The sequence below is a fragment of the Coniosporium apollinis genome, assembly GCF_000281105.1.
Source record: "Coniosporium apollinis CBS 100218 chromosome Unknown supercont1.33, whole genome shotgun sequence".
Classification (NCBI taxonomy): domain Eukaryota; kingdom Fungi; phylum Ascomycota; class Dothideomycetes; genus Coniosporium; species Coniosporium apollinis.
Genome location: NW_006913295.1, coordinates 52,023 through 74,840, shown reverse-complemented (window position 1 = coordinate 74,840; position 22,818 = coordinate 52,023). Strand labels below are relative to the sequence as shown.

General features: G+C 54.6%; 9 protein-coding genes across 9 annotated transcripts; 5 read left to right on the top strand and 4 right to left on the bottom strand.

Moving 5' to 3' along the window:
- Positions 1-505: 505 nt before the first annotated feature.
- On the top strand, positions 506-1,833 carry W97_06510 (uncharacterized protein; the record flags this gene model as incomplete). Its single annotated transcript, XM_007784384.1, has 2 exons — positions 506-867; positions 942-1,833. 2 exons carry the CDS (start codon positions 506-508, stop codon positions 1,831-1,833), a joined length of 1,254 nt encoding a protein of 417 aa, XP_007782574.1.
- An 872-nt stretch (positions 1,834-2,705) lies between these two features.
- On the top strand, positions 2,706-3,045 carry W97_06509 (uncharacterized protein; the record flags this gene model as incomplete). Its single annotated transcript, XM_007784383.1, has 3 exons — positions 2,706-2,772; positions 2,840-2,904; positions 3,007-3,045. 3 exons carry the CDS (start codon positions 2,706-2,708, stop codon positions 3,043-3,045), a joined length of 171 nt encoding a protein of 56 aa, XP_007782573.1.
- Positions 3,046-8,537: 5,492 nt separating this feature from the next.
- On the bottom strand, positions 8,538-10,124 carry W97_06508 (uncharacterized protein; the record flags this gene model as incomplete). Its single annotated transcript, XM_007784382.1, has 1 exon — positions 8,538-10,124. The coding sequence occupies one exon, from the start codon at positions 10,122-10,124 to the stop codon at positions 8,538-8,540; it is 1,587 nt and encodes a 528-aa protein (XP_007782572.1).
- A 534-nt stretch (positions 10,125-10,658) lies between these two features.
- On the bottom strand, positions 10,659-11,504 carry W97_06507 (uncharacterized protein; the record flags this gene model as incomplete). Its single annotated transcript, XM_007784381.1, has 1 exon — positions 10,659-11,504. One exon carries the CDS (start codon positions 11,502-11,504, stop codon positions 10,659-10,661), a length of 846 nt encoding a protein of 281 aa, XP_007782571.1.
- Positions 11,505-11,564: 60 nt separating this feature from the next.
- W97_06506 (uncharacterized protein) lies at positions 11,565-11,933 on the bottom strand (the record flags this gene model as incomplete). The annotated part of the gene is made up of 1 exon (XM_007784380.1): positions 11,565-11,933. The coding sequence occupies one exon, from the start codon at positions 11,931-11,933 to the stop codon at positions 11,565-11,567; it is 369 nt and encodes a 122-aa protein (XP_007782570.1).
- A 517-nt stretch (positions 11,934-12,450) lies between these two features.
- On the bottom strand, positions 12,451-13,264 carry W97_06505 (uncharacterized protein; the record flags this gene model as incomplete). The annotated part of the gene is made up of 4 exons (XM_007784379.1): positions 12,451-12,646; positions 12,698-12,804; positions 12,864-13,033; positions 13,168-13,264. 4 exons carry the CDS (start codon positions 13,262-13,264, stop codon positions 12,451-12,453), a joined length of 570 nt encoding a protein of 189 aa, XP_007782569.1.
- An 832-nt stretch (positions 13,265-14,096) lies between these two features.
- W97_06504 (uncharacterized protein) lies at positions 14,097-15,929 on the top strand (the record flags this gene model as incomplete). The annotated part of the gene is made up of 5 exons (XM_007784378.1): positions 14,097-14,178; positions 14,233-14,309; positions 14,359-14,393; positions 14,447-14,528; positions 14,577-15,929. The coding sequence occupies 5 exons, from the start codon at positions 14,097-14,099 to the stop codon at positions 15,927-15,929; spliced, it is 1,629 nt and encodes a 542-aa protein (XP_007782568.1).
- Positions 15,930-16,586: 657 nt separating this feature from the next.
- W97_06503 (uncharacterized protein) lies at positions 16,587-18,080 on the top strand (the record flags this gene model as incomplete). Its single annotated transcript, XM_007784377.1, has 1 exon — positions 16,587-18,080. One exon carries the CDS (start codon positions 16,587-16,589, stop codon positions 18,078-18,080), a length of 1,494 nt encoding a protein of 497 aa, XP_007782567.1.
- A 747-nt stretch (positions 18,081-18,827) lies between these two features.
- On the top strand, positions 18,828-19,321 carry W97_06502 (60S ribosomal protein L23; the record flags this gene model as incomplete). Its single annotated transcript, XM_007784376.1, has 2 exons — positions 18,828-19,064; positions 19,211-19,321. 2 exons carry the CDS (start codon positions 18,828-18,830, stop codon positions 19,319-19,321), a joined length of 348 nt encoding a protein of 115 aa, XP_007782566.1.
- Positions 19,322-22,818: the final 3,497 nt, after the last annotated feature.

Here is a 22,818-nt window from a genome sequence, read left to right as displayed (position 1 = left end):
TTATCTCAGCTTGATAACGGCCTCATGCCGAGAGTAGCCGCCTTGTGACGATAGAGGCACCTGAGGGGCATGGGGCAGTATACCACCCACGGGAGGCTGTGAAACTGTTTTATGGATACGGCTGTAGTAGTATAAGTGTTCGTGGTGCCTCTTCTGCTTCGTAGCTACATCAGATGCTCGTTGTCATTGCTGTGAAAGATCCTTTGTTCCTTGTTACACTCCACCCATCTTCGATACTGCATTCCGCCTGTAAACCACCATGAAACCAAGGCTTCAGAGCCTTACCTGCGTTCGAGGGGGCAATTCTAGAATCACATACTGCTGCTATCAAAGCATACGACTCGTACACTCCAGTAAAGCCTTCCAGGCATCCGCAGCCATCGGGTCTCAATCACACTCCCCACCTACCGCCTCAAGACCCACCTCCAGTATACCTACAACCGAGAGCCATGCTCTAGCACGCCTACCTCTATCTACCGTCCTACGGACCTACCTCATCACCACAATGTCCTCCTCGCCAACCCTCCTCAACGCCTCCTTCGCTATACTGACGCGACTACTGAACTCCAAGTCCGCACTCCTGAACCCAGACCGCAATCCTGTTCTACGATTCGTATTGCGGAAAACGTTCTATGACCAGTTTTGCGCGGGCGAGAATAGAGCTGAGGTTCAGCGCTCGATTCAATACGCTAAGGCGCTCGGTTATCAAGGTGTTGTGATCGAGTACGCGCTCGAGGTGCTCGGAGGCGAAGGCCAGGAGAAAGTGGAAGCCGATACCGCGAGGAGCAATGCGGACGTCGAGGAATGGAGGACGGGTATGCTAGAGACTGTGAGGATGGCTGAAGAAGGTGACTTCGTGGCGCTGAAGTGAGTTTATCCCCTCCTGAGGCTTATAGGTAATAATCCGATTGGAGCGAGTACTAACTGTCCCATTTTCATAGATGGTCTGGTCTTGGTTCATATGCTCTCGAGTTGTTGAGAAGAAACCAGCCTCCAACGCCAGCGATGGAGAACGCCATCTATGAAGTCTGCGATCTCGCGGCCGCAAAAGGTGTTGCAGTCCTCCCAGGCGCAGAGGAGGAAGCATCGAATGTCGGAATCGACTCCTGGAGTTTGAAACTGCAGTCAAAGTACAATCGTCCTCCAACAATGCCCGAAGGGAAACCGGTCATGTACAACACCTACCAAGCCTACCTCAAGTCCACACCTGCAAAGCTCGCAAAGCACCTGGTCGACGCGGAGAAGGAGGGCTATGTCATTGGTGTAAAGATGGTCCGCGGCGCGTATCTGGCATCTGAGCCAAGGGAGAGGATATGGCCAACCATTGAGAAAACACACGAGGCCTACGACGGCATCGCGGAAGCGCTATTGCGGAGACAATGGAACGACGTCCTGAAGCCCGTTGGTGAGGGAGATGGGCAAGCATGGCCGGAGCTCGCGGTCGTGCTGGCAACGCACAATCAGGTCTCCATTGAGAAAGCGCAGGCGCTTCGAGATGGGCAGGCGGCGACTGGCCAGAAGCGAGTTCCTCTGGCCTTTGTGCAGTTGTGGGGTATGGCGGATGAGGTGTCCTGTGAAATCTTACAAGCCGCTGGAAAACGGAAAGGGTTGCCGGCGGGAGAGGGTAAGGCGTTGATGACTAGCTCTACCGTGAATTTGGATGTGCCGAGGGCGTTCAAGTGTGTCACTTGGGGGACAACAGGGCAGTGTCTGAACTTCCTGCTGAGGCGCGCTGCGGAGAACAAGGATGCAGCGGCTCGGACAGAGGACTCGAGGAGGGCGATGCAAGGGGAGCTGTGGAGGAGACTGAGGGGTGTGTTCGGATTGTCATGATCATTCCGCGGGGGAGCGTTAGAGAGTTCGGTCTTGGTTTGAAAGCTGCTCCGACCATCCAGCGGCGATATGGTTATGCTCCAAATACTGTTCGTCTTCTGTGATATAGAAGTCGAGGTTGAGATTTCGGGATGGGCATGTGGATTGACAGGGGCACCATGCTAGCGGCGCTGCAAGCGGAATGGGCTGCCATCGAGTCCGTCTTCTCATCAACCTCATCTTGCTTGCTGCATCTCATCGCTCCAGACTGTAGTTGCTTCAACTTGTGTTGAGCATCAGTGCTCGTCAGATTACGGCCAGCGAGGTGCTGACGCCCTTTCTGCTCCAGACGAAGTGTAGAAGCGCTCTGCGCAACCCGCATCATCGTGACTGTACGAACCTGTTACATCTAACCAGTATAGCCGTTTCCAGGTGGTAGAAGGCTTTCCGTACATGATGGGTCGAGGACTCGAGGTTAGGCGTAGTAACGACCATGGTGTCAGTTATCTGTTAAAGGTAGGAGGCGGCCGTCGTATGACCCACGATAGCTGGAGCTGGTTCTCATGATAGCGGCCATGATTCTGCATAACGTGGATATGTTCTGCTGTAGCGCAAACGGTGTGTCGTCTGAAAGTACCGAAAGTGTCGTCAAATCTCCTTTTTGCGGTTGTGCTCGTGGGGACGCTCGTTGCCCTTCATATGTCTTTTATCAACTACTCAATTTCCCTCGACAACAACCACAGCGTCAACATCACACCGCAGTTTAGCACCACAAACCCTCTCCTTGCTCATACATCTTCAACACGGCGAAATGGGACTGGTCTGGCTTCTGAAGTAAGACACACTCTCCACCAGTGCAAAGAGGCCAGCGGCAAACATGGTGCTGACCAGAGATGAGCAGATACGTCGCCTTCGAAGTCTATTGGTACATCGAGGATGGCTTTGCCTTCGCCGCCTTCAGTACGTCAAGAGATCCAGGTGTCAGATCTACTCTCAAGCACAGTCTCGCTGATATCAAGGGAAACAGCTCTTGTTGCAATTGCCAACGAGCTTCAAATCTTTGTCGAAGACCACGCACCAGCCATAGAGGAGGTACGGAAATTTTGAATGCACCCACAAAGAGCTCAACTCTCCTTACGTAGCACATCTACTCGCGGTCAGGAGCCTGCTTGCTGACGCTGAGGGTAATTGTAGGACTGCCTCCCGCAACCAGCGATCCGCGTCTCGTTTTGAGGAAGAGATATTTCTCCCACAATCGTCGTTGTCAGACCTTTTGGGAAGAGCGCGGGCGCACTATTCGTTTTGTAATTGCGATAATGACGCGTCACTATGTTCTTTTTTGACGCTGTAGACCACCTCGTCTCTGTCTGAGGATGGCATGACCAATGAAATACGTTTTTCTCTAGCCCTCCAGCTTCGGAGCGAGCACCAACCGTGACGCGTTTACACTTTTCGCCGCCGTCCGGAGCAGCAACGTTGATGATCTTCCTTGCGTAACATGACCTCTCTCAGTATACATTGTCTTGCTTGCAACGCCCATGGGGCACTCTCATCGTACGTAGCAGGGCAGTATCAACACTTCCGTCGCAGCTCCCTCCTTTTCAAGTCTTGCTTTCTTTTCGGTTTGAGTCAAAGCCTTTTCGGAGCTGACGTCGGGTGCCCTCGAATGGATCTGCAAAGTCCTCATCGCCTGATTGGAATATCACGCCTACGTGGTTCGATGGGGCCTCCATGAGAGCTCAGGCTTTTTGCACTGTTCTTCTAAAGCGCCCCGTGCCTTCTGGAGGCTGTGGTACCGCTGGATGAGTCCTTGACCGCCGACGAAGGTTCCTTATCATAATACCCGTTGTGTAGCAATCCGACCCGGGGAACCCAAGCCACTCGCCATCGAAGTTCTCAAGGCTTTTGGACACGTGCAATGCTGGACATGGGCTTTTAATTCGGTGGTGTCTCCCGCTCTTCACCCTGGCCGCTGGACGACCCCTTCCGAACCCTCACTTGGGATGGACCCGCGGAATTCTCATCATCCAGCGGGAATGTTCATGCTACCGTGACTCCATGGGCTTTCCATGGGAGTCCACTGGGCTTCTGTCCTTCTCCTGATAACTTCGTGCCCCGGGAGGTCGCGGTGCCGTTGGATGGGTTGCCGATTGTTTGACTCGACAATCGGTGTGCGATTGTTCGTCTCCTCGATCTGCTCCCTGGTCGCCGCGAGTCGCTGTCACCTCGTAGTAATTTGAAGGATCCGCAAGGAGAGAACAGACCTCAAGAAGGACTGAGCTGGCATGTTCGGGGCGCCTTCGAAGTCTTTCATATACTCGTGTACGCCGTCAACAGGCCTTTCCAGCAGCCTGATTACTGTAATGAGCTATCTTCCACCCCAATTGTGGTTCCTTGCCAACTAGACCTTCAACTCATCTCGCGGGTGACTTTCTAAGTCCACTAAGATGAAGGCGCTGTCGGTCTGCCATTGTTGGTCTGCCGTTGTTGGTCTCTTCGTTCGTCGTACCGGCCGCCGAGAGTCGATGTCATCTCGTTGATACCCGAAGGATGTTTGGAGAGCCGTGGCGTCCATGTTGTGTATCGCATCGTGAGCGAGGTCGCCGCCGCCGCCGCTGAGTTGGCTTCCGGGACTGGCAGCATGTCGATGACCACACTATGGGAGATCTCTTCGGTCCCATGGATGTGCTGAGTGGAGCAATAAACGCGCGAGGGCACTGGTTCTCTATCGGAAAGACATCGTCGATCAAGCCGTCCGCAGTGGCGAGTTCGGCTCGTGGTTTCGTGACTTGGCTGAAATGGCCTACGGGGTTGCTGAGAATCCTCAAAGCCGCTTCCAAACTACACCTTGTGGCTGGATCCAAATTTTGCGGCTTGCTTCAACATGCAACGTTGTGGAGTCAGGAAGGTCCGCTGGGTGTTTTGACGCTTCTGGTTGGCTTTCTGCAGGGTTCCGGAGCGGGAAACCATTCCACGCTGGACGGGCGGGTCTCAACAGCTGTTCCAGAAGGCTCCCGATTAGCGAGAGCTTCATGGCACGGCACATGAGCAGCATCATCAGGGCAGAGAAGCAATCAAAGATGTTCACCTCCTCTGAGAGTCGGCGGTTTCATGGATAGATCTACATCACTCTCCCCTCCTCATCAGGACTCCCCAAATGGACACCTAAAGTCGCTACCACCAGCCCGATCTACACTACTACAGACAAGTCGCGACCTTATCCACCCTCAGAATACTACCTACCGGCCACAAATTTTAGTGCTTCCACCAATGCTCAAGAAATCGCACACCAGGGACGGTGAGGTGTCTGGAGCTTAATGTAGCGGCATAACAGCAGCCTTTGGTTTTTCGCCTACTGCCTCCTGCCAGCCGATCGTGGCCAGCTGTGCCTTGCTCTTCTGGTGCTCATCGTGTTATCGGCTGTGGACCATCTCCTCCTGGTTATGTTCTTTTATCCGCTGTTGTGCCCTCGCCGTTCCAATCAGTGTGTCAGCGCCGCTTGTCCGCCTCTGCTGTGCAACCCAAGCACTCTCACAACTCAAAAGCTGATATGTCTCCGTCCAAAGACCTCATGAAGAGGATTGTAGTGGTATGATGAAGCTTGGAAGCACCCGGAGGATCCGCGGCAACGCTTGTGTGTTGCTTTCTTAGTTTATCCACGGATGGCTGCCGGCTTTGCCTGACCCGCTGCAATGGAATGAATCTGGGCGCCAAAGCATGCGTCTGTACGCTTCGTGTACTGTGGTGCGTTCCCCGGGTGTCAGCGAGCGTCCAGTCACGGGCAGATGTTTGAATCTGGTTGTGTATTTGAGTGTTCCGATTGTACCCGCTCCACCTGGCAACACTGGTCAGCGACTGGAGGGTCTCGAAGATCCGAGTAAGATACGTAATGTGAATAGCAACGGCTGAGGCTTCCCTACTGGAATGAGGCCTTGTAATCCTGCCCTGCTGTCGCTGTATTAACGGAGGAGGGTTTTCGCTGTTGTCGTACCACAAATCCTTAGGATGAGCGGCGACATCCGCAGAAGTACCCACAATGGTTATTAAGCCTGAAGATCCGGCGGTGTTTCTCCATGTTGATCTGGATCTTGGTCCTGTGTGGTTCGACTCGACCGGGTCGCTCATTCCAGCTATGTAAGGTTAGTGTATTGACTTGGGCAATGTTACAAGTAGCAATCACACTATGGAGATCTGCCTAACGGTCTTCAAAACGCTTCGATAGCTCTCCGGACTCTCTGCGTCTGGTGGCCTTCAAGGAAGGTATCTGTTCAAGAATTTCAATGCTCCTTTTCAGCTTGCATCTCTGCATTGTATGACCGTTTCCATGTTAGCAGAATCTCATGGAGAGTGTGAGATACCTCGTCCTGGGCACAGGGGCTGTCTCGAGGGCTACTATTGGCCCCCGCTGTTCTCGCCGCCGCTGTCCTCGCCGCCCTAGCCGCCCAGTTTGTCAAAAGCTTGCAGTGAGTGCTTCTGTCTACCAGTGACATGCCACCCTGTCCTGCCGCGGCTCTCCTATAAGAGCTCCCGTGGGCCTTGGTGGTGATGTCTCTGCTGCCGGGCAGTCACTGACGCAATATGATGCGCCCCCCCTCACACTCCTCGCGTTCTCCCCCAGGCGCTAGCCCATTGCAACGCCATTCAAACAGTGCAAACGTTCGCCAATCTCTTAGCCCCTCGCTTAGCGCTGCCTGGTGGTTAAATTTCCACCCACACTCCTGCTCTTCCTGCTTTTCTCCATCTCACTCAGCTCACTCAGAACAACCTCAATGGCCTCATTTCCATGGAGATCTAGATACGCAGCTGACTGTCTACCAGCCCAACATCAAAAGCATCCAGATTCAGAATCTGGATGCTTTTGATGTTGGGCTGGTAGACAGTCAGCTGCGTATCTAGATCACAGGGTTCCTCGACCAAGATACCTCGCCTTCTGCAAAGAGCTGTGAAGATCTGTTTGAGTACACAGCCAAACCCTCATAGTGTACCAAAGCATAGCTCGAAGTAAAGACGTCCAGACCTTCGAAGATCTTTAGGTATGTACCTACGTCTTAACTTTTCTCACCTCCTTCCCGACAGATCGTCATCGCTGACCTGCTTCTTCACTTGCAGACACTGTCGATTGCAACACACTTTCGACACATCTTTAACTCCAACGACGACACCATGATCAACGTTTGCACATCTCTCATTCTACATCTACATGCGACATCAACACCTCCGCCGACAACGCTGCCGAGGTAGCCTCATGCTTCAACAAGTCTCAGCAACCCCATCCAGCTCAACACTATCACCCAACGATGCAGCTCAGTCCCAACTCGCACATCATATACGACTTTACCTTCAAGTAAAGCACATCCAACTCTCTCCTTTGGTAAGTCTCCTCGCTTCTCTTCCAACTTGCTCCCACTGACCTGCCACAGCACCGTTTCTATTTTGTGCTCCAGTGGGAGCCAGGGTCATCTTGCTCGGGCAACCTGGCGGCGTATGGGTGGTGGGGCCCTACGCACATTTTGGCCTGCGGGCCCGGTGGGCGTTTTTGTTTTTTCCTTGAAAAGTTTTGCTTTCTTCTCTTGGGAGTCAGGGTCATCGTCTCTGGGCAACCTGGCAAGCGTTTGGGTGGTGGGGCCCAACGCCAAAATCTTCAAAAACATCAGAAAACAAAAAAGCACTGTAGATAGTAGGGAGCCGGGGTCAAGTCTATGGGCAACCTGGTGGCGCTGAGGAGGCGGGGCCCAGCGCATAAAATAAGATAACAACAATAACTGATCCTCCCCATGCTTTGATGATACTGTGAACTTGGTGATTGAGCTGTTCCTGAGGCAGTGGACTTGGCCTTGGTGTTGGCGTTTGGCGATATATGACGTCCGTTTATTGATATGCAATGCGGCCATCGGGATGCCCGGAGAAAATTGCCTCAGCAGTGATCTGGCAAGCAGTAGAGACCGTGATCGCTAGGTGTTCGAATCCTGTGACAGGCATGAAACCTCTCAGACCGATGAAAACTGTATGTGCAGACAGATGATGCTAGTTTTGCTCAGTTCCTGATATGTGCCGTCTGACCTAGCGGAGATCCAAAACCGTGGCAGTTCCCTTGTACTTTCCCCATTCCAATCACTCCTCCAGCGATCTCTTGCGTGCATAGCACGGTGCAAGATTGCCACATAGCCACAGCTTGCAATACATCCGAGCGGGGTTGAATCTATTGACTTGGTAACTTGCACAACAGTGTCCTGGCTATAGTTCTTCCATCGACTCTCACGCATGACTGACACCAACTGCCACGCTTGAAGCCGCGGCCTCTTTCGTAGATGGATGCAGGCCAGTAGGCTTCAAGGAGAATGCCCCGTACGAGTAGGAGTCTGCCGCCGGCTTGCTTGCATTCCGTGGCGGTGCGCGTTAGCGCAAGGTAGGATGTTACTCCAGCTAGACGTAAATACATGAACGTCTTCTCATCAGCTGGGCATAGCAGTTCTAACCTAACGGTAGAGAAACTCTGATTAAAGGGCGGGTTAAGTAAGGCGCATGAGAAACTGCATGCATATGCATTTACTCAAAAATGAGATGGAAAGTCTGCTTTGCGGTGTGTACTGTGCAGAGAGACTGGCTGAGTATTCGAGGCTTTATATTCCGACGGTGGATGTCAAGATGCAGGAGATGGAAAGAGCAGACAGAGTGCAGCGCCTCTCAGTTGGACAAAGTGGATTGAATTTAAAGAGAGCTCTACTCTACTCTTTCTTAACAGGCCTCTCCCGGCTCTTTCTATACCGCTGCGGTACCTTCCTTTTCTTCTGCGCTTTCGCGCGTGTGCCTGACCATCTCTTCTCGACCAATCTGACTAGCACTGCAGTCATAACAAGCAGCACCTCGACTAAGTCAACAACATGCACCGCCCACCACCAATGCTGAACCCCCAGCCCACACATCTCGACCGCAGACCTCCACTCCCCTACTCCCTGATCCCACCACACGCTCACCAGCGCCGCATTTCCCCCAAAATCCCCCATCATACTCCTCACAGTAACCTCCCTGACACCCGGCAAATTCCGCTCCGCCAACCCGCTGCTCCTCGCCTCCTCCCACCTCACAGCACGCCAACTCTCCGTCTCGTTCCTGAGATGGTAATGCAGCACATCACACCCCTCATGATCATGTCCCGTAAGCACCAGCCCATTCCGTCCCATACCCCTCGCTGGGGCGTCCTCCCGTCCGCTCATCCCGAATAGGCCCTCCAGGATGCCCTTCGAGGCGGAGGGCGAGAGGTGGTTCTGCTCTTTGACGCCTCCGCCCTGGTAAACTGGGAAGTGGGAGAAGAAGGGTGGGTCGATGCATACGCCTTCTTCTTTGTGGAGAGGGATGTGGGTGAGGAGGAGGGTGAAGTGGGTCCTGTCTTCTACGGGGCGGGAGGACGAGATCAGGTTGTTGATGTAGTCGTAAGTGTCGGATTGGAGGGAGGGGGAGAGCACGGGGCCGTCGAGGTTCATGGAGTTCAGCACTACCAGTCTAAGCTCCGTCAGATGCTCAGAAGGCTGCTCAGCGGGTAGAGACTCGTTGCTGGGTAGGGTGAACGTAATATCCCAGTTCACGGGACCGAATGCCCGCTCGAAGCGCTCGATGCGGGACTCATCCAGGTCGCCAGAGTAGCCGATATCATGGTTCCCAGCCATATTGATGATTCGACTTTTCCAGGCTTTGTCGTGCCCCAGTGCCTCCGTTTGTGAACCCGCAGCCACCTCGTCCGGCACCCTGGCTCCGCCCCTGAAGACTCTATTCCAGAACCTGTCGCTGCGCCGATCAAACTCCGCGTCGCTGATCCACTGGCTACCCAGCAAGTCTCCCAGAACCGCCACATGCGTAGGTTGCGTATACCAGTGAAGCGTGCGGTAGATGTGCGCAAGGTAGTAGTCGTTCCCTAACAGGTCGAGCCGTTTGCGGTAGGCCTGGAGAATGCGAGGGAGGTCGTCGGTTGCCAAGGCGCGAATAGCGCGCAGTGTAACGTCCAGGTCTTCCACTATTGAACCGTCTCTTTCTTGCAGTACGCGACCGGCGGCGGGGAAGGCTCGGCCATTGCGATCGGGGAGAGAGGTATCACCCTCAAGTTGTGGATCGCCAAAGGCCAGAAGGCGGAAAGGTGCTACCGCTGCATAGCTGGACACACTGCTACAGTCCCCAACATGGCAATCCGCAGCGGTATCAGGAGGTTCAGGGAAGGCGCAGCCACGGAAGAAAGGATACAGATATAACCAGGAAGTGCCTATAATACATGGGAGCAGAAGGGCTCTGGATAGCCAGAACAAGAAGCGGGAGAGTGACATAGACACATTGAAGCAGTAAACGCCGACATCCTATGAAGCCTTGGATAGGGGGGATAAAGAGTTGGTTTAGGGGGGAGGTCGCGTTGGAGTTCTGCCGCGTCTTGCCGCTTGTGTCGTCGATGTGGCTTCAGTCATCAGCCACAGCAACAACTGCCACAACACCGCGAGGCATCGTGGATATCAAAGAAGTGCTTCTACTGCAAGATTACCAGCAAGCAGGTATACTATCGGTATAGTGATACGGTAGTTCCGCTCCCTAGCTTCTGCCGAGTCGGGCTCGCCTTCATATCTCGCCATTGGTTCCTGATGTTACGATAAACATGTCCCTGAAGTATTGTACCGCTATTTCTTCTCGACAATTTCCTACAGAAGACGTTACGTACTTCCGACCAGTCACTTAGTTATCGCTTCGTTTCATACATGACTCGTTTTGCGGGCGGTGAACCCACTTCGTCTATCTATTTACCCAAAGTAGCGGCATGCCCTGCCTTTCCTGCTACGAATAGCATGACACATAAGGTTCAAAATCGTCCGTCACTGTTCCGCCGCCAGCGCCTTGAAGCCTTGCAGTAAGTCTTCCCTCAAATCTTCCCAGCTCTCCACGCCAACGCTGACCCTCAGCAACCTCTCATCAACGTCCGCATCGCTCATCCTCCTCCACTCGATCAAGCTCTCCACACCACCCAAACTAGTCGCGTGGTGGAACAGTTTCAACTTACTCGGCAGCCTCTTCGCCAACTCCGACGTCGTCATATACACTGCAAACACCGGCCCAAACCCTCCCGGCATCTGCTCCCTCAACCAGCCCATCTCCCCCTTCTGCAGACTCGCATGCCGCACCCTCGCCACCACCTGCCTCACCAGCTTCCCCTCCTCACCCTCCCCGTTCCCCCTAAGCAGCCCATCCAACCACCCCACCAATTTCTCCGCGTTCCCACTCTGCCTCACAACCCTCAGCTCCAAGGTCCTCAAACTCCTAACCCCCAACCACCCCTCCAAACTCCCCATCACGGCCCCAAGCAGCAACCGCTCCCTCCACAACCGCTCCCACCACCCCTCCTCCACCCTCTCGCTCCGAACCGCCAGCACACCACACAGCAAATCGCTATGCCCGCCCAGATACTTGCTGCCAGAATGCATCACTATATCCGCGCCCTCCCTGAACGGATCCTGCAGAGGCGGCGGCGCGAACGTCGCATCCACGCTCAACACCGCGCCGCGCTTGTGTGCGAGCTGCGCGAAGCGTCTGAGGCCGACGGCTTCGCCGGTCGGGTTGACAGGCGTCTCGACGTGGACGAGATCCCCCCGGCCCAAGCCTGCAGCATCCCACGCGGCTTCGTCGTGCAGGTCTACGGCCACGAGGCCATGGAGACCGGGCATGCAGCGCCACGAGGCCGTGGCACCCGTGGTACGCCTCCCCGATCGCGACGACCTTCGGCCTCAGAAACACCAGCAGCGCGTGGAAGGCTGCGAGGCCGGACGCATAGGCCAGTGCTTTGCCATTGAGGAGCTGCGAGAGGACGGCCTCGAGGCGCGAGGTGTTTGGCGCCGTGAGCCGGGAGTAGACATGCGGCGCTGGGGTGTTGGTGTCGGAGGAGTCGGGCGGCTCGTCGAGGGCGGGGACGAGGTCGTCGGGGTTGTGGGCGTAGCGGAAGGTGGTGGAGACGTGGAGGGGGGCGCGACGTCTGTGGAGGAGTTGAGGGCGTCGTCGGCGTGGATGGCGAGGGTTGCGGCGGTGTAGGTGGATGTGGAGGAGGGGGGTGGTGGGACGCCGTTGGGGTGGATTGGGAGGGTGCTGTCTGAAGCCATTGGGATTCAAGAAATGTCGTGGGTAAGATTTAGGCTTTAGGAACGTAAAGAAACTCTGCTGTCTGGAAGCTGGCAGCTGCCTGATATGATTATAATTCGCGCCTTTGCGGTTGACATTCTGCCCCACCACGGACTGGAAGGGCCTCTATCGATGGCGGGGTAGCTGTCATCATCTCAAGTTTGGCGTGGACGGAATGGAACGGGTACCAGTGCCGGGCAATGGTTAAGGTGACAGTTTGGCTGAGCCCAAGACATCGTTGATAGGGCTGATGCAGTGATGCAATTGAAGAAGATGGCCGAAGTGCAACGCAGTTGAGCTACGTCAAATTATGTGGCATGGATCAGGAGCAGGAATGCCATGAAAAAGGCTGGGTGCAAGTTCGGTAAATTGCTTTTAGCTAGTTTGCCTGATGCCGTTCAGCCAAACGCCTGCAGGCAGACCCTATTGTGGCGGTCTGTAGGCCATTGTCCCTCCTCAACTTCACATGCCGTGCCATTCTCCTCTAATGTTATGCGTCTAAGCCTGACCAGACTTCTTGATGGTCGGTGGGCCCTCCCTATACTTGATGGCACCAGACTGGCTACCGCAGGCCTCGATGGAACGGACGACCTTGTACGAGTTGACGTCACCATCTGGCACCTGGCCGAAGACGACGTGCTTGCCGTCGAGCCAGCTGGTGACAATGGTGGTGACAAAGAACTGGGAGCCGTTGCTGTGGCAGTGGTCAGCATAAGCTGAACTGTGGCGAGTGAGAACGACTTACGTGTTCGGGCCGGCGTTGGCCATGGAGAGGAGGAAGGGCTTGGTGTGCTTGAGCTTGAAGTTCTCGTCGGCGAACTTCTCGCCGTAGATGGACTTGCCGCCGGTGCCCTGCAGGTTTACGCGTCAGTGGTCGGGATGGAGTTGAGCTCAGTGTTCGAAGAACCTACATTGCCACGGGTGAAGTCACCGCCCTGAAGCATGAATTGTGGGATCACACGGTGGAACTTGGAGCCCTGGTATCCGAAGCCCTTCTCGCCAGTGCAGAGAGCGCGGAAGTTCTCGGCGGTCTTGGGTACGACATCGTCGAAGAGCTCGAAGTTGATGCGGCCGGATTGCGCTAAGAGGGAGAGTGTTAGTAAGAAGCTCAATGTCGATGAAGGAAGTCGGCAAATTTAACGACTAGATGATGCAGCTAGCCAACATGCACAACAAGGCTGGAGAATGTGCTTGACGAAGAGAGGGGCAACTCACCCTTGGGCTCACGGCCGGTGTTGGTGACATTGCCGTTGGAGTCGACGGAGACTTCAGGGCCGGTCCACTCGCAGTCGAAGTACGTCTTGATGACCATGTTTGCTGATGAGGCGTGGAATGATCTGAAGGGTGTTGCGTTGAATTGGGTTCGTGGATGGAATGAATTGAAAATCGTCCTGGAAGTTTTTGAGAGAAGAGGCATGGCGGGGTAGTAGAGGGGTAGGCTGTATTTCTGGAAGAACGGTACATGTAAGCGCCGAGACAGGAGAAACACCCCTGCGCAACACGCAACGACAGCGACTGCCACCGCAAAGGGGCCATCATGCACACAGCTCGTCATTGTGGGGCACAAGAATCCCACCGAGAACTCACCTTGCAGGAGAATGCTACTCCAGTGGTCTTACAATTGCGCTATCTTACAAGGAGGCGATGCCAGATTCGAGATGCTCAGCACAGCTCTGTAGCCCTGAACAGTCAGTCGGGCAGTAGGGGAAGCTGCGGGTTGTAGGCTGCACGAGAACTGCTCCGGCAGCTGCAGTACCAGCACGTGAGTTGGATGGAGATGGCTTTCGGATGTGCTGAAAGGATGGAAGGACAGAAAACCGTCGCCGCAAGGGGCACGAACAGAAGTCATCATGACTCGGGAGCCCATGCTTTGATGATCCCGTGACTGGCTCAGTGTCCAACGCATCCATAAGGCAGTCGGTCTCTCTGCTAAGCGCGCCCGGAGCGTGTCAAAACTTCCTGGCCAGACCAAGTAGTTCTATTCCCAGCCAGGTACTATGATATCTCCTCGTATTCCGCGGGACTGTCACATGACCATTCCCGATCTCGCCGCACTCGGCTGCCAAGACCTCGCTGTTCGAGGACCTCCCAAGTCACTCTCTAGCAATTTCAACACCGAGCGCAACCACTGCTACACTCCCAAGATGGATCTCCAGAGCCTGAAGGATCAGGTTAGCAACCTGACTCTGTACGATATCAAGGCCGGCGTCCGCAAAGTGCAGAATGGTGAGCATAGCCGGTTGTACACCTCCGCACTGGCATTCAACTCACCTCTTCCAGCCGTAATGAACTATACAGAAATGGAAGCAAAGGTCAGAGAGGCTACCAACAATGATCCATGGGGGTGTCCAAGCACCGTAAGTGCTTCCTGTCCCAGTGAGGCTTTGCTTACTGACAATCGCAAAGCTTATGCAAGAGATCGCGAACGGAACGTACAACTAGTGGGTGGAGACACTATCTTAGAGCATGAAGCAAGATATTGATGTTACGGCAGCCAGCTACTGAACGAGATTATGCCCATGATCTACAAGCGATTTACCGAAAAGGCGGCAGAAGAATGGCGGCAGATTTACAAGGTACTTTGTTGTTGCCCTGGGCTCTTTAACAGCCGCTGACACGGTCAGGCACTGCAACTACTCGAATTCCTCATCAAGAATGGCTCCGAGCGAGTCATCGACGATGCGCGATCGCACCTTTCCCTCCTTAAAATGCTGCGACAATTCCACTACATAGATCAGAACGGCAAGGATCAAGGCATAAACGTGCGCAACCGATCAAAAGAGCTAGCAGAGCTTCTGAGTGACGTCGACCGCATCCGAGCTGAGCGCAAAAAGGCAAGGACTACGAAGAACAAATACGGCGGTGTGGAAGGAGGCAGCGGGTTTAGCACGGGCATGTCCGGAGGTGGCAGCAGATACGGGGGTTTCGGCAGCGAAGAACAAAGCGGATATGGCGGCTACAGCGGAGGCGTGTACGGAGATGGCGGCGGGTTCGGAGGCAACTCTTCTGGTTTCTCGGACACTCAGGGCCGCCGCGACCGGTTCGAAGAATACGACGAGTACGACGAAGGTGCAGCGCCAGCGTCCGGCAGGAGAAAGCAGGAGGCGCCACCCACCACTACCAAAAGAGAACCGCCGGCGAAAGCAGAGCCTTCAAAGCCCAAGGAACCGGAAGTGGATCTTTTCTCATTTGGAGATGACGAACCGGCCGCGCCTACATCTGCATCAAACAGCAAGCAGCCAGCTACTAGCAACGACTTCGGCGTACTGCATTCCGGTGGTGCCGATGATGACGACTTCGACGACTTCCAGTCCGCCGCGCCATCCACCCAGAAAGCACCATCGATACCTGCACCTGCACCTGCACCTGCACCTGCACCTGCACCTGCACCTGCACCTGCACCTGCACCTGCACCTGCACCTGCACCTGCGCCTGCGCCTGCGTCCTTCGCCGCCTCCACAACTCAATACGCCGCTCCTCAACCTCGAGCAGGCACGAACAACGCCAACTTTGCGGACATCTTCAACACCCGTTCCCCCGCCCCAAGCATGGCCGCGTCAATATCGTCTAGTGCCGCATTCTCCCCCCCACCACTACAGCAAACTCAGCCCCTCAAGCCGTCGGGCTACCAGGCGAGCCAACCAAACTACTTCACATCCGTACCGCTGGCATCGTCTACTTCAACGCAATCTCCAGTAACCTCCACCTCGAGCATTAAGTCGCCCATGGGCGCGAAGCCGGCTGCTGGCACAGCTAAGGCAGGCGGCGACGCCTTCAGTGATCTGCTAGCGGGCACTAGCATCAAGAAATCCGGCACGCCCACCAAGGGCCTGACCATGGCGGATATGGCGAAGCAAAAGTCTAGTGCCGGAATCTGGGGTGCACCTGCACCAAGTACCTCCTCACCTGCTGCAAAGCCTGGGCAGACAGGCGGAGCGAAGACTGGAGGGAGTGCGCTGGATGACTTGCTTGGGTAAATAGATCTGTTCGAGTGTTGGACTTGGGGACAGGAGTCTGGGCGCGGGAAAAGCATGTTTAGCGATGCATGTTTAGCGATGCATGGAGCAGTTGGAGCGGCCTTTCCTCTAGCGCACAGATACAAGTGTCTGTCAACTGTTTTTGGTGCTCCTGAATGTCTACAGCCGCGAGCTGTGCTCTCATGCCAATAACGTGACTAAGGGCACGGCCCACAATCCGAGGCTCCTTTACGGCAACTGCTGTGCGACTCGACATCCTGTGCTCACTTGAGTTCGCGCATCTGCCATCTCCATCGAGTTCTGTTTGTGAACGCGTCTCTAGCTAATCTTACAACATGACTTAAGAGGGTGTTCATCACTCTCGTCGTCCTTAAGGTGCAGTTAAGCTCAGCTTGGCACGCTGTGCTGACGCAAGCTGCCGAGATCCTCCGGGACAGGAAGGTAGGCTCATGAAGATGTCCCAACGGCAGGTACAAAATCTCTACCTTTTTTTATCAAGTCAAAGTCAGCTGTTGTACATAGTTCGATTTGTTCATTGCTTATTCCGCCGCGTTTCTCATTGTCTTGTCCCAGTCTTCACTGCTGAGCTCCCAAAGCTTGAATAGCCTGAGGAGAGATAAACCTAGCAATACGAGATCTGTGCGTGGATTGTCAATGATGGAGCAGCACAAGGAGCGCGTAGCTGCCATCGCTGCCCGCGTTCGCCATTTTCACGACCGCAAGGAGCCCTTTCGAATGTATCACGGCTCGACCAACAGCACGCGGCAACTGACCCGGCGTCGTGACAACACAATCGATACAAGCGGGTTGACGCACGTGCTCGAGGTCAGCAGAAGTACAATGAGTGCTCTCGTAGAGCCAAACGTCCCCATGGATGCGCTCTGCGAGGCGACACTGAAGCACAATCTGGTCGCTCCCATCATCATGGAATTCCCTGGCATCACTGTCGGGGGCGGCTTCTCAGGCTCGTCAGGGGAGAGCAGTTCGTTTAAGTACGGGCTCTTTGACTGTACAGTCCGGTCTATCGAGATTGTGCTCGGCAACGGTGACATCGTCACCGCCTCCGAGACCGAGAATCAGGACCTCTTCCGCGGCGCAGCAGGTTCATGCGGCACCCTCGGCGTCGTAACGCTCCTGGAGCTCCAGCTCGTGGGGGCCGCGGAGTATGTTGAACTCACATACCACCCGTTCGTGAGCATGCCCCAAGCCATCAAAGACATCGAAGCCGCGACACACAACCGCAGCATCGACTACGTGGACGGCATAGTCTTCGCCCCCGACCGGGCCTGCATCATGACAGGCCGACGCGTCTCCTCCCCACCCTCCGGCGCGCGAATCCAGCGATTCACACGCCCCTACGATCCCTGGTTTTACATCCACTGCGAGCGCCTGCTGAAAAACAAAACCACGCCCATAGCCGAAGCAATACCGCTAGTGGACTACCTCTTCCGCTACGACCGCGGCACCTTCTGGGGCGGCATGCACGCCTTCCACTACTTCATGGCCCCCTTCAACCGCGTGACTCGCTTCCTGCTCGACCACTTCATGCACACGCGCGTCATGTACCACGCCTTCCACGCCTCGGGGCTGGCTGCGCAGACAATCGTGCAGGATCTCGCGCTGCCCTTCGCGACGGCCGAGGCGTTCATCAAGCACATCGACGCGACGCTAGGTTTCTATCCGCTGTGGCTGTGTCCCGTGCGCGCCAAACCGCGGGGGCAGAGTTTTGCTGTCGGCAGAAATCTGCCGGACGCGGGCATGATGCTGAATATCGGCGTCTGGGGCATGGGGCCTGCGAACCACGAGGAGTTTGTGAAGAAGAATCGGGAGTTGGAGAGGAAGGTGAGGGAATTGAGGGGCATCAAGTGTTTGTATGCGCATACGTATTACACGGAAGATGAGTTCTGGGAAATCTATGACAGGAAGTGGTACGAGGAGTTGAGGGTGAGGTATCAGGCTACGCTGCTGCCGAGCGTGTATGAGAAGGTGAGGGTGCCGGTGCGGGAGAAGACGAGGGAGGATGTGAACGTGGGCCTTGGGGCGTGGCTTTTGTTGCTGTTTTGGAGCACTTGGCCTTTCAGTGGGTTGTATGGTGTGTGGAAGGCTATCGCTGGGGGCGATTATCTGCTTGCGAAAGAGAAGGAAGAGTGATGGCTGGCGGGATAGATATCTCGAACTGGAACTGCACCGTGTCTGCATAGCAACCTGTGCGATTGAGATAGAAGTGCAGATAGATGACTGTATATACGATAAGGGGGTGTGGTATGAGGAATGTGAGCAGCAAACCTAGAGTGCAGAGAGAAGCCGTAATGTTTGGCCTTAAGATCCCTGGAGGGCGCATTTCCCTACTTCCATCACCTTTTCTGAGTGAAACCTTTTCAGCTAGAGTGAAGCTTTCGTACCGCAAAAGACAGGAGGCTGTACTCAACTGGAACTTGAGCCCAGTTGTCTTTCCGCACACCCCTGTCAGCCCACCGGCGTTAAGTTTAAGCGAGGTCCGCCCACATCGCGCATTTTCGACCTCACATCTCGACGTCGACAACGATAGCAAAGAAGCGCCTTTTCACGACCTAACGACCTTTCTACCGCAAACACACAGTCACAATGTCTTCCAAACGCGGGTATGTACTCCTGCGAGGATCTTATCCCGGTAGGATGGAGGATTGGGGAAAGAGGCGACAAAACTGACTTCTTTGTGCGAAACAGTCGCGGCAGCACCTCCGGCAACAAGCTGAAGATGACGCTCGGTCTCCCTGTGTACGTTCCCATCCTTCGAAACCCCGGCTTCCAGTCCTTCCACGCACCGATCGAACTGGATTGCTGGCAATCTACCCCAGACGGTGATGGATGGGAGAGCGGAGAAGGGCCTAGCTAACACTCCCCCCCAGCGGCGCAGTTATGAACTGCTGCGACAACTCCGGCGCGCGCAACCTCTACATCATCTCGGTCAAGGGCATCGGCGCGCGCCTGAATCGGCTGCCGGCCGGCGGAGTGGGCGACATGGTGATGGCGACCGTCAAGAAGGGAAAGCCGGAGCTCAGGAAGAAGGTCATGCCCGCTGTTATTGTGAGGCAGTCGAAGCCGTGGAGGAGGGCGGATGGCGTGTATCTGTACTTTGAGGACAACGCTGGTGTGGTGAGTTGGTGCTTCCTTTCGCTTAGGGAGTTAGGGAGAGGTCATGGAGCGCTGGGGCGCGGCAAAGGGAGACGAAGAGACGGGCTGTTGGATAGGCATGAGATGGGACACATTGGCGAGAGAGTCGGCTAACATGGAGGCAACAGATCGTGAACCCGAAGGGCGAGATGAAGGGCTCGGCAATCACAGGACCGGTGGGCAAGGAGGCGGCAGAGCTGTGGCCGCGTATCGCGAGCAACTCTGGTGTCGTGATGTGAGGGGTCTCTGCTGGTTTCTTGCGTGCTTGGGCTATTCGAAAACGGCGATCTGCATCGGTTGCTTCGTGCACATGGAGCGTGGTCTCTTCACAACAACAGATGAATGGACATTCTTGATCCAAGCGTTGTCGATCCTCCTCGTTTGTCTTGTTTGACTCATACCCGGGAACTCCGTTTCTCTGTCCGCTTACGGATTGTGGACGGCTTCAGAGGCGCCATTGCATCCTCAAACTTCCTATGCTCAGACGCTCTGCAGCTGACTGAGACACTCCTGCAGGTGACGTTGCTGCTGATCCAGTCTCTGCATCTGCTTCTCAATGTGTTCCAATCGCCGCCTCGCCTCTTTTTGTCGACTCTCCCACAGAACAATATCCTGGTTGAGCTCTACTGGAGCTAATCCATGAATCAGTCGCATCAGCTTCTCATCTTCCCCTCCGCCTCGCCTGCGACAAGTGAGGACTCCTCACCTGGCGAATTCCTGTTTCTAAGGTTCGTCCTGCTATTTTGCAGGTGTCTGAGCTGGTCGCCGCATCTGGCGAGATTCTGGCGCTGTCGAGTTTCCTCAGTGCGCTGCGAGCCCCGACTCCGGGTTATGTCTTGAATCATCGAGGACGTCTTACTGCGCTGCTGGCTAAACAGCATGTTGACTGGAAGCGGTGGTGGCATTTTCGAAACGAGCTGTGCTGACGAACTGAGTGTTTATGCAGCTTCAGCAGGACGAGAGGCTGAGATACGGGCGGCGGTTTATATGAGTTGCCTGGCCATGCAAGGCTGCGGAAATCATGGGACACGTTTCCGGTCAGCCTCATGCCAAGCGTCCCACGACTCTTGCAGCCTTGCTTGACTGGGGGCCTGATAAGCGTGGAGTCGTGAATTGTATGAGACTGCGCTAGGAGGGGTAAAACCATGTGAGAAACATTATCGCAAGCTCCACCGCCGAGTTTTCAGTGCAGTCAAGGCTGGACAGCTCTATATGATTATCCTGTTTAGGTTAAGCTTGCCAAGAGGTTTGTGCACAATATAGATACTTAGTTTTTACCGCTTTGGCGCAGTTTCTAGCCTTAGTTACTCCCAAATGTTCTCGCTGTAACTACTGTGGTGGTGAGAGGCGTGGCATCTTGTATCCCACATGATCCGGGCTGTGTCCCGGATCATGCGGGACAGGGACGTCGGCTGGGAGCGGCGCTGCTGGCGTGCTGGACATTCTTCAACTCTTTGTCGATGGGAAAGCGATCGGTGAAGTTACTATGTCTGCCTGGAGCTATTCGGTGGCACGGTGTGGCTTTCCGACGAGTTCTGGAGCCCAATTTAGGGGAAGAAAGAGGAAGATCGGGCTATCGGGATATTACTGAGCTAGAGAGCAGGAGAGTGGGTTTTTGCTGAAAGCTACATGCGCTTTTGATAGCAGAAACTCATTACTGGTTAGGTGCGGATCTTGCTTTAAGCGCTGCCTCACTTCAGAAAGTTCGCTGTTTGTGTCCCAGTGTTTGTTGATGCGCTTGGAGTGTGAGCTAAGCACCTGTTCTCGTTCCTTGCAACACTAACGGGCTCCCAATATCTTTTCCACAGACATTCGCTCCTCCGGCTCAAGCCAACTGCCTCTAGAACACTATTAACCCTCAAATGCTTCAAGCTTACAAGCCTGGGTGCCGATTAAGACAGTGCCGCAGGTTACGTGCTTGTTGATCCGACTTCTCTATGGCCGTTTGAATGTCCGTCTGTCGCGCCGCCGCCTCTCTGCGCTGATTCTCCCACCGTACAATCTCATGATGGAGCCTCCTGGCATCTGATTCACGCCATAGTCTTGTCAGCTCCTTTGTCCACACATTTTCGTTCTATCCGTGTTGCACAGGGACGCTTTACCTGGGGAGTTTCTGTTTCTGGGGTTGCTCTTGATGTTGTTCAGCCGGTTGAGTTCGTGACTGCATCTAGCTAGGTCCTGACTATATCGAGCTGCCTCGCTGCACAGGTACTCGCGAGGGGGGGATATGTCTTGGATCATACGGAATAACCGGTTGCGCTATCGATTGAACAGGGTTGAAATTAGGGGCGGTGGCGCTGGCGTTCTGGGCATCTTGAACGGGGGTTATGTTGACTCCTGAGGGTTATACAGCTTCAGAAGGCCAAGGGACCGAGATGGAGGCTGCAACTTATAAGAGCCCCGTCAGGCAGATATCCGGCGGATGCTGATTTTTCTGGCAAATCGTGCCAGCAGGTATAATCGTGCTGGCGACCTTGAGTAAAGATACAAGGGTGAGCTGGCGCGCAAACTTCGCGCCATTGAATGGAGAAGTACGCCGTATTATCTGTCATGTTCATCACCCAGCGCCTGGTGGCACGCTCGTCCACAAGTTGCTATGGTGCGCGAGGATCAGATAGTGTGGCCTTCGGTTTGACTGCGTAGCTATGAGTGCTGTGCTGGCCGCTGCTGGCAGGCCGTTGACAGGATCGGACAAATATGGACTTTCCGTCGTCAGATCGCTAAACTCGTTTACGAATGCTAGACTTGCAAGACTGAGTCTGTAGAAAATTGTATTGAATAGCGGACAGATGGGAGGACGATTGAAAAAACTGTTCTGTTCACTAACTGCTGTCTGGAAATGCGCGTGGTAGCCTTCTCATGCTTCTTGCGATTGCGGAACAGGAAGATTATACCAGTGACTTATCACTGAGCCACATAACGGAGGCAGAGTAATGAGAAAGCTCCTTGCCTTCCCATATAACCCAGTTCTTACTGCACCTGAAGCTATCACCAGTCTTACAGGACCCTGTCTTAGGTCCGGCGTCCTTGGTTGAGTTTGCTTTGGTATTCCGATATTTATTGGTGTGCGGGATAATCAATATGAGCATCTGCAGCGCCGCAACTTGATTTCCTGCAGCACCGATAATCTCTCAAACGTCTTCCCAAGGGGACTCTGCCTTGCTAGTCACTTCCCGCCTCCACTCAGTCGTGTGTAGAATCTTGATTTGATCGGCCAAGCAGTATGTAGTTCTGTACTCATGCAACGCAACAAGCGTCGAGCTACTATGGATGACCTCTTTTCAAGCCGCCAAATGATGCTGAATCTTCGATAAGCTTGAGGCTGCGAATCGCACTGCTGTAAGAATTGTGGTCGCTTCAATCTCCGATACTGCTTTCTTCTGCTCGCTCGGTCCACTGAAGCAGATAAAGGAAAAGAAGATTTGAGCGAGAGTTTGTGGAGGTATAAACTTTTGCCCTTGGACGGCGGATTCCTTCTTCGGCATTAAAGCGGAAACAGACAAAGCTTTGGCTGACAACAGCCCGTTCTGGTGTGAAATGGCTGCCTCGCAGGTGTTGCGTCGTTGGCGTGAAGTGCGTTTGATGGAAGGGTTGGTCGCGGGTGGCCATCGCCAATTTAACAGGGTGCCCCGTTGCACCGTTGCACCGTTGCACCGTTGCACCGTTGCAGAAGGCCGCCCGTTGCGCTGAACGTGGCTTCTGGCACGAGCATGCCGTTGAAAGACAACGTGGTCGG